This window comes from Pseudoliparis swirei, chromosome 9 (genome assembly GCF_029220125.1).
Source record: "Pseudoliparis swirei isolate HS2019 ecotype Mariana Trench chromosome 9, NWPU_hadal_v1, whole genome shotgun sequence".
NCBI classification, from domain to species: domain Eukaryota; kingdom Metazoa; phylum Chordata; class Actinopteri; order Perciformes; family Liparidae; genus Pseudoliparis; species Pseudoliparis swirei.
This window is the reverse complement of record NC_079396.1, coordinates 26,295,275-26,304,736: the sequence shown is the minus strand read 5'-3', so window position 1 is coordinate 26,304,736 and position 9,462 is coordinate 26,295,275. Positions and strand designations below refer to the sequence as shown.

Sequence of the window (9,462 nt, the reverse complement as noted above, 5' to 3'; positions counted from 1 at the left end):
GCTCCTCTGGTTGTATAGAAGTCTATGCTCCGTGTGTTAAAGCTGCATTCTCTCTCCTGACCACCAGGGGGCGACTCCTCTCCTTGTATAGAAGTCTCTGCTTTAGGGCGGGGCTACAAAGTGATTGACAGGTATCTGTCAATCCTCTTAACTCCAGATATGGTCACTTCCTGTTACCTGGCCATTTTATAGATCAGAAGAAACAAAGACAGTGAATAACGTTCCTGCACGTCGTCCATCTTGGATTATCTCCGTGTGAACTGGAGTGTTTATTGTGTGATGCAGTGAAACCCAGTGCATCATGGGTAAAGGAAGCCATGCTCCTTTTCAGGAGCAGTACCGCCTCATCTTCACTGCAGTCGCCGGCATGTTGGAGCGAGAGCTGCTCCGTCGTCACGGCAACACACCGCAGGGGAACACGGCGGGTCACGTGACCGAGAGGAGGAAGTGGAGCAGAAAGAGGAAGTGGGCCTGTGAGCCACTTCCTGTATGCAAATTCAGTGGAGACAGTTGGAGAGCTGTTTGTTGAGACTCAGAGAGAAGCGGGTTTCAAAGACTAAAGGAGGACTAGAAGAGGACGAGAAGAGGACTAGAAGAGAGGTAAATGAGGACTAGAGGAGGTAAAAGAGGACTAGAGGAGGTAAAAGAGGACTACAGGGGGACTACAGGAGGACTAGAGGAGGTAAAAGAGGACTAGAGGGAGACTACAGGAGGACTACAAGAGGACTACAGGAGGTAAAAGAGGACTACAGGGGGACTATAGAGAGGACTAGAGGAGGTAAAAGAGGACTAGAGGGAGACTACAGGAGGTAAAAGAGGACTACAGGGGGACTATAGAGAGGTAAAAGAGGACTACAGGGGGACTATAGAGAGGTAAAAGAGGACTACAGGGGGACTAGAGGAGGTAAAAGAGGACTAGAGGGGGACTACAGGAGGACTAGAGGAGGTAAAAGAGGACTAGAGGGAGACTACAGGAGGACTAGAGGAGGTAAAATAGGACTACAGGAGGACTACAAGAGGACTAGAGGAGGACTAGAGGAGGTAAAAGAGGACTACAGGAGGACTAGATGAGGTCAAAGAGGACTAGAGGGAGACTACAGGAGGACTACAAGAGGACTACAGGGGGACTAGAGGAGGTAAAAGAGGACTACAGGAGGACTAGAGGAGGTCAAAGAGGACTAGAGGGAGACTACAGGAGGACTACAAGAGGACTACAGGGGGACTAGAGGAGGTAAAAGAGGACTACAGGAGGACTAGAGGAGGTCAAAGAGGACTACAGGAGGACTAGAGGAGGTCAAAGAGGACTACAGGGGAACTATAGAGAGGTAAAAGAGGACTACAGGAGGACTATAGAGAGGTAAAAGAGGACTACAGGGGGACTAGAGGAGGTAAAAGAGGACTACAGGGGGACTATAGAGAAGTAAAAGAGGACTACAGGGGGACTAGAGGAGGTAAAAGAGGACTACAGAGAGGTAAAAGAGGACTAGAGGGAGACTACAGGTGTTAAGGGTGAGCAAGGCAGGAACCCAAAAGCAGCACAAGGAGTTCTTTCAAAATATAAAGGTTTCTTTAATCGTGTACTGAGCAGAACCACAGTCTGGCACCAGGAGAGAACGATCCAACAACATCAAGGGGAACGAGGACAGGTTCAGTAGGCAGCGTCCTGATTGACGATCAGTCCCAGCTGCTCACCGCCCAGGGGGGCAGGAGACAGACACACCCTCTGGGTGAGCTCTAGGGTAAACACACAGGAGACAGAAGACAGGGAAACACTGTCTTGTCTTGACGACAACATGACAACAGGAGGACTAGAGGAGGACTACAGGAGGACTACAGGAGGACTAGAGGAGGTAGAGGAGGATGTAACAATGACTCTGATGACATCATGAATGAGTTGAGATGAACGATGAATCAATGTCTCATTTATTAATTAAGACTTTTAAAGAAGTTATTTCTGTTTGTTCACCAGCTGAAGACCCCACCTCCTACCAGAGGTGTGTATGTGTGTGTGTGTGTGTGTGTGTGCATTTGTGTGTGTCTGTGTCTGTGTGTGTGTGTCTATGTGTGCATTTGTGTAAGTCTGTGTGTGTGTTTGTGTGTCTGTGTGTGTGTCTGTGTGTGTGTGTTTGTGTGTCTGTGTGTGTTTGTGTATCTGTGTGTGTGTGTGTCTGTGTGTGTGTGTGCATTTGTGTGTGTCTGTGTCTGTGTGTGTGTGTGTTTGTGTGTCTGTGTGTGTGTCTGTGTGTGTGTCTGTGTGTCTGTGTGTGTGTCTCACCCTGAGGTGTTAAATTAACACTTTCTCACCCTCCATCCCCATATGTTACCACGTTGCCATGGAAACAGAGCAGAGGAGGAAAGATATGCAGAAGAAAAGTGAAGAGAGGAAATAAGGATACAAGAGATGAAAGGAAACAAGGATACAAGAGAGGAGAGGAAACATGGAGACAAGAGATGAAAGGAATCAAGGATACAAGAGAGGAGAGGAAACAAGGACACGAGAGAGGAGAGGAAACAAGGAGACAGGAGAGGAGAGAAAGCAAGGACACAAAAGAGGAGAGGAAACAAGGAGACAAGAGAGGAGCGGAAACAAGGAGACAAGAGAGGAGAGGAAACAAGGAGACAAGAGAGGAGAGGAAACAATGATACAAGAGAGGAGAGGAAACACAAGGACACAAGAGAGGAGAGGAAACAAGGAGATAGGAGAGGAAACAAGGAGACAGAAGAGGAGATGGGGAAGACACCATTAATAAAAACATATTGCGCAATACCTTACCTCCACTGTAACCCTGGCGACTGCATATAGCAGGAAGTGGAGACACAGTGACTTCCTGTTAATTCATATAAACCCCAGAATCAGAATCAGAATCAGAAACAGTTTTATTGCCAGGAATGTTTACACAAACGAGGAATTTTTTTTGGTGGAAGGTGCAACATTTGGACATGACAAACAAACAACAATCAACACGACAGAAAGACAACAAATAATGTGAAAGTGTTTGGGTGTGTGCTTCAAGTGGTGTGTTTTAGTTAAAAGTGTATGTTACGCGTGGCGTGTGTTTAAGTTAAAGTGCATGCAAATAAAGTGGCATGTGTGTGGAGGAGGCCTCAAGTTAAAGTGCATGTTAAAGTGACGTGTGTGGAGGAGGAAGAGGAGGAGGAGGAGGAGGAGGAGGAAGAGGAAGGAGCGGGAAGAAGGAGGAGAGAGGAAGGTGGAAGAAGAGGTGGTAGTCCTGGGGTGACAGTCAGTCAGTCCGGTTCCATTGATGAGCCCGACCGCCGACGGAAAAACTTTTGGTGTGGCGGGTGGTCTTTGTCCTGATGGACGCAGCCTCCTCCCGAGGAGGGACTCGAACAGGAGTGTCCAGGGTGGGAGGGTCAGCGACAATCTTTCTGGCCCGCTTCAGTGACCTGGAAGTGAACAGGACCTGGAGGAAGGCAGATTGCAGCCGATAACCCTCTCGGCCGTGCGGATGATGCTCTGCAGCCTGCACTTGTCTTTGGCCGTGGCTGCAGGGTGCCAGACGGTGATGGAGGAGCAGATGATGGACTCAACGATGGCCGTGTAGAATTGTACCATCATTCTCCCTGGCAGGTTGAATTTCCTCAGCTGCCTCAGGAAGAACATCCTCTGCTGGGCCTTCTTGGAGATGGAGCCGATGTTCAGCTCCCACTTGAGGTCCTGGGTGATGATGGAGCCCAGGAAGCGGAAGGACTCCACAGCGTCGACGGGGGAGTCACACAGGATGAGAGGGGCGGGTGGGGCTGCATTCCTCCTGAAATCCACAACCATCTCCACTGTCTTTAGAGCGTTGAGCTCCAGGTTGTTCTGGCTGCACCAGGTCACCAGGTGGTCAGTCTCCCACCTGTAGGCGGTCTCGTCCCCACCAGAGATGAGCCCAATGAGGGTGGTGTCATCCACGAACTTTAGGAGCTTGACGGACTGGTGACTGGAGGTGCAGCTGTTGGTGTACAGGGAGAACAGCAGAGAGGAAAGAACACAGCCTTGGGGGGAACCCGTGCTGGTGGTCCGGGAGCCTGAGACGTGTTTCCCCAGCCTCACGTGCTGCTTCCTGTCGGTCAGGAAGTCTGTGATCCACCTGCAGGTGGAGTCGGGCACGTGCAGCTGGGAGAGCTTGTCCTGCAGCAGGGACGGGATGATGGTGTTGAAAGCAGAGCTGAAGTCCACAAACAGGATCCTGGCGTAGGTTCCTGGGGAGTCCAGATGCTGGAGGATGTAGTGAAGGGCCATGTTGACTGCATCGTCTGCAGACCTGTTGGCTCTGTAGGCGAACTGCAGGGGGTCCAGGAGTGGGTCGGTGATGGTCTTGAGGTGTGACAGGACCAAGCGTTCAAGGACTTCATGACCACAGAGGTCAGGGCGACGGGCCTGTAGTCATTGAGTCCTGTGATCTTGGGTTTTTGGGACGGGATGATGGTGGAGGCCTTGAAGCAGGCTGGAACGTGGCATGTCTCCAGGAGGTGTTGAAGATGTCGGTGAACACCGGAGACAGCTGGTCAGCACAGTGCTTCAGGGTGGAGGGGAGACGGAGTCCGGGCCCGCTGCTTTAGGGGTTCTGCTTTTAAACAGCCTGTTGACGGCTCTCTCCAGGATGACGAGGTCGTCGCTGAGTTGATGGAGGGTGCTCCAGAGGTGTGAGCCCCTGATGGGCTGGGGAGGTTGGCTGATGGTCTGTGGCTTGTTGATGGGGCTGTGGGGATTGTCTCAGGACTGCTCCATTGTCTTTCAAAGCGGCAGTAGAACTCATTGAGCTCGTCTGCCAGAAGCACATTGTTCATGGAGTGGGGTGATTTGGGCTTGTAGTTGGTGATCTGCCTGAGCCTCTCCAGACAGAAGCAGAGTCGTTTGCTGAGAGCTGCTGTTGCAGTTTCTCAGAGTACAGACGTTTAGCATCTCTCACCGCCTTGCTAAACCTGTATTTGGACTCTGTGTACAGGTCCTTGTCCCCACTCCTGAATGCCTGGTCCTTCTGCAGTCTTAGCTTCCTGAGCTCCGCTGTGAACCAGGGTTTGTCGTTGTTATAACTCACCCTGGAGCTGGATGGAATACAGCTGTCCTCACAGAAGCTGATGTAGGAAGTTACAGCCTCTGTGTACTCATCCAGGCTGTTGGTAGCAGTCCTGAAGACATCCCAGTCAGTACAGTCCAAGCACGCCGTAGATCCTCCAGAGCCTCACTGGTCCACTTCTTGAACTTCCTCACCACAGGTTTGCAGAGCTTTAGTCTCTGCCTGTATGAGGGAATCAGATGAACCATGACGTGGTCAGAGTTTCCCAGTGCAGCTCGAGGGACGGCGTGATAGGCCCTGCTGATTGTTGTGTAGCAGTGGTCCAGAATGCTCTTCTCTAGTAGGGCATTTAATTAACTGTCTATATTTAGGAGTTCGTGGCTGAGGTTTCCTTTGTTAAAATCCCAGTACAATAACTAAAGAGTCCGGGAAGGTCCGCTCCACACACCGTATCTGTTCGCGAGGGTCCGCTGTGCCTCGTGCACGTTTCCCTGCGGCATGTAAACTCCGGCCAGGATGAATGAAGCGAACTCACGTGGGGAGTAGAAGGGTTTGCAGTGAATGATAAAAGATTCCAGGTCCGGCGAACAGTGCTGTAGAATCACCGTTACGTCGTTGCACCAGCCGTTGTTGAGGTAAAAGCAGATTCCTCCACCCTTTGTTTTTCCGGCGAGCTCCGTGACCCGGTCCGCTCGGAGCAGCTGGAAGCCAGCGAGCTGGAGCGCAGAATCTGGTATCGATCCACTTAGCCATGATTCCGTAAAGCACAGGACAGAGGATGAGGAGAGTATGTGTGTGTTTGTTTATTAATTTGTTTATTTATGTGAGCTTTTTGTTGTATTTATTTGTTTGTTTGTCTTTGTTTATATGTGTTAGCTGTTTGTTTTTTGTTTGTTTATTGGTTTATTTGTGTGTTTCTTTGTTTTCATTATTGTGATTTCTTTTATTCTCTAAAGCAGCGGTTCCCAAACTTTTTAGGCCACGCACCCCCTTCTACATCCCGACCGGGTTCACGCACCCCCAATCCCCCACACCTTAAAAAAAAAACACGCAGACCGGCGTCGGAGCTCTGCGGCGACCACGATCGACGTATTGAGCACCCCTGCATTCAAACATTAAATAGCCGAGAATTTTTTCAGCGTAAGAAATACGATGTGTGGGAGCGTGAGTTAAGACCGAAATGACACTTGAGAGCCCTGAGAATGTTTAATATTAATTATTACACCATTAGACCACCATTACATGTTTCCTCTCGCGCACCCCCTAGAGGCAGCCACACTTTGGGAATCCCTGCTCTAAAGGGTGTAACTTCCTCTTCCTCTTAATCTTCCTCTTTATCTTCATCTCCTCAGTGAGCCGCCATGAATGACAATGACACGTACGCTGTGGTCAAGAAGCTCAAGTACCCGCCCTCTGACCCCGCCCCCTCTGCTGTGGCCACGCCCAGATTCAGCAGGTAAAGAAACACCTTTTGTTCTGGTCTGGAATTACACTATAATATTATATCTGTATGATGATGATGATGATGGTGATGGTGATGGTGATGGTGATGGTGATGATGATGAACCCCTCAGGCCGCCTCCATCCCATCACTATGACAACGACCCCCCAGCAGCTCCCGTCTACAGCGTTGTCAAACCACGAGTCAAACCTCACGGTCCGCCCCTCTCAGCCACGCCCCTTTACGACATGCCGCCGCCAGCCAATCACAGGCCGGGGGACAGCGGAGCGCATCACTTGAGCCCAGGTAAGGAGGAGAGGAGGAGGAGGAGAGGAGGAGAGGAGGAGAGGAGGATGTGAGTAAGGCCGTTGTCTCTTCCAGCCGGAGGTCTTTCTCTGACCAACGATGACTATGAAGACTTCTGCTCTTCGGGGCCTGAGGCCAGCGGCTCACCTGGTGGCATCGGTCAGTACACCTGTCTGACCCTTCATGGGACAGTCCACCCGGTTTCATTGGGGAATAGATGTTAGCTGATAGATGATAACTGTTAGCTGATAGATGATAACTGTTAGCTGATAGATGTTAGCTGATAGATGATAACTGTTAGTTGATAGATGTTAGCTGAAAGATGTTAGCTGATAGATGATAACTGTTAGCTGATAGATGTTAGCTGAAAGATGTTAGTTGATAGATGTTAGCTGAAAGATGTTAGTTGATAGATGTTAGCTGAAAGATGTTAGTTGATAGATGTTAGCTGAAAGATGTTAGTTGATAGATGTTAGCTGATAGATCCAATCCAATCCAATCCAATTTATTTATATAGCACATATTAAAAACAGAGGGTTTAACGAAGTGCTTCACAGTAAGCATAGCATAATAATAAAATATAATATTACAGTAGTAGATAAAAGGCATACAAACAAAATAGAGAGAAATCAATACAAAACATAGCTCAAACTGACTCAAAAGCGAGGGAAAAGAGGTGGGTCTTCAGGCGGGACTTAAAGGTTTGGAGGGTGGGCGACAATTTGACCTGGGGGGGCAGGTCGTTCCAGAGCCTGGGGGCTACTGCTGAGAAGGCCCGGTCTCCTCTGGTAATTTTCTTAGTTTTAGGGACTACTAGGAGGAGCTGGTCAGCCGATCTCAGACCCCTTGAGGGGGTGTACACCTGTATGAGGTCAGAGATGTACTGAGGGCCAGCCCATTAAGCGCTTTAAAACAAACAATAAAATCTTAAAATGAACTCTAAAGTGGACAGGAAGCCAATGGAGGAAGACAGGACTGGGGTGATGTGATCGTACTTGCGGTTCCTGTAAGCAACCGAGCAGCGTTTTGCACGCTGCAGGCGGCCAGCGAAGTCTTGTTTAAGCCGGCATAAAGTGCATTACAGTAATCTAAACGCAGAGAAACAAATGCATGAATTACACGCTCAAAATCAGAAGCGGATAAAACCGGTTTAATTTTGGACAGCAGCCTCAGGTGATAAAACTGGACTTAACCACAGAGTTTATCTGTTTATCTAATTTAAAAGCACTGTCGATTTTAACGCCAGATTAGAGACCATGGGTTTTGCATACTGTTGCAGGAACCCAGGTCAATGGAGGGACATCGCCATTTGGTCCAAACACAATTACCTCCGTTTACTCTCATTTATGTTTAAAAGTTTCGCCATCCAGGCCTTTATGTCATTGAGACAGTCAACCAGGGGCGTCAGAGAGCAGGTGCGTTTCTTTAGGGTATGTATATTTGGGAGTCGTCCGCATAAAGGTGGTAGGAGACGCCATGTTTTCTAAAAATGAGCCCAAGGGGGAGAAGGTATAAGGAAAATAAAATGGGCCCTAAAATGGAACCTTGGGGAACTCCACAGGATAGGGGGGCAGAAGACGATGCGAAGTCACCAAGCCTAACAGAGAAAGATCGCTGGGACAGGTAGGACCTGAACCACTCTAAGGCAATGCCCCTGATACCCACACAGTGCTCTAGGCGAGAGATAAGGATGGAATGGTCAATCGTATCAAAAGCAGCTGTGAGGTCTAAGAGCATTAAGATAGCAGAGTCACCAGAGTCTGTAGTGACTCTGGTGACTGTAGATGATAACTGTTAGCTGATAGATGATAACTGTTAGCTGATAGATGTTAGCTGAAAGATGATAACTGTTAGTTGATAGATGTTAGCTGAAAGATGTTAGTTGATAGATGTTAGCTGAAAGATGTTAGTTGATAGATGTTAGCTGAAAGATGTTAGTTGATAGATGTTAGCTGATAGATGATAACTGTTAGTTAGCAGATCTTAGCAAATATATGTTAGCTGATCGATGTTAGCCATTAGCCTTTAGTTGTTAGCTGCTAAGTGTTAGCCATTGAAATTAGTACCAACTTATTCAGACACATATTTTATTGTAATACATTTGTAGTTCCAGGATAATGTATATGTCTACATATATATATGTTGTAAATATATATAAATACATATATCAAATATATATATGTATTTTAGATTTTTTTTAATATATAACTTTACAATATATAAATATGTTAATGTTTTAAATATATATGTTGTAAATATATGTATATGTTGTAAATACATATTTGTACCTTATTATATATATATATATCTATATATATATAGATATAGATATATATAAAGTTCAGAACATTTTTAACTTTCTGTGTTTGAAATCTTTGGGTTTCTTTCAGGGTTTAATTGTCGTATTCAGAAGCCCAGAGGACCCAGAGACCCCCCAGCTGACTGGGGCCACCTGGACAGATGAACTGGTCCCACTGGTCTGACTGGTTGTTAATATGAGATGAAGTGGTCTGACTGGACCTCACTGGTTAACAACCGGGTTGAACTGAACCTGTTATTCTGACCATAACTGATCATATTTATGGTTATTAAATTGAGTATTTCTTTCGTCTGTGATTCATAAATGTTTTACTTTTCGTGTGATGAGACTTTAAAATGTGAAGAATAATAAATCATGATTAAAACAGA

General features: G+C 47.4%; 1 protein-coding gene across 3 annotated transcripts; it reads left to right on the top strand.

Annotated features, from left to right (window-relative positions):
* The first annotated feature begins 520 nt into the window (after positions 1-520).
* On the top strand, positions 521-9,462 carry ptpn18 (protein tyrosine phosphatase non-receptor type 18). 3 transcript variants are annotated; one of them, XR_008832847.1, is made up of 7 exons: positions 521-600; positions 1,970-1,994; positions 6,380-6,483; positions 6,602-6,774; positions 6,850-6,933; positions 8,336-8,397; positions 9,165-9,462. XR_008832847.1 is itself a non-coding variant. In XM_056423060.1 (6 exons), exons 3-6 carry the CDS (start codon positions 6,389-6,391, stop codon positions 9,236-9,238), a joined length of 426 nt encoding a protein of 141 aa, XP_056279035.1. In that variant the 5' UTR covers positions 522-600; positions 1,970-1,994; positions 6,380-6,388; the 3' UTR covers positions 9,239-9,462. The 3 variants fall into 3 exon arrangements, 2 of the variants coding, with proteins under 2 accessions (XP_056279035.1, XP_056279036.1); XM_056423060.1 differs by lacking the exon at positions 8,336-8,397 and having other exon boundaries at positions 522-600; XM_056423061.1 differs by lacking the exons at positions 1,970-1,994; positions 8,336-8,397 and having other exon boundaries at positions 531-600.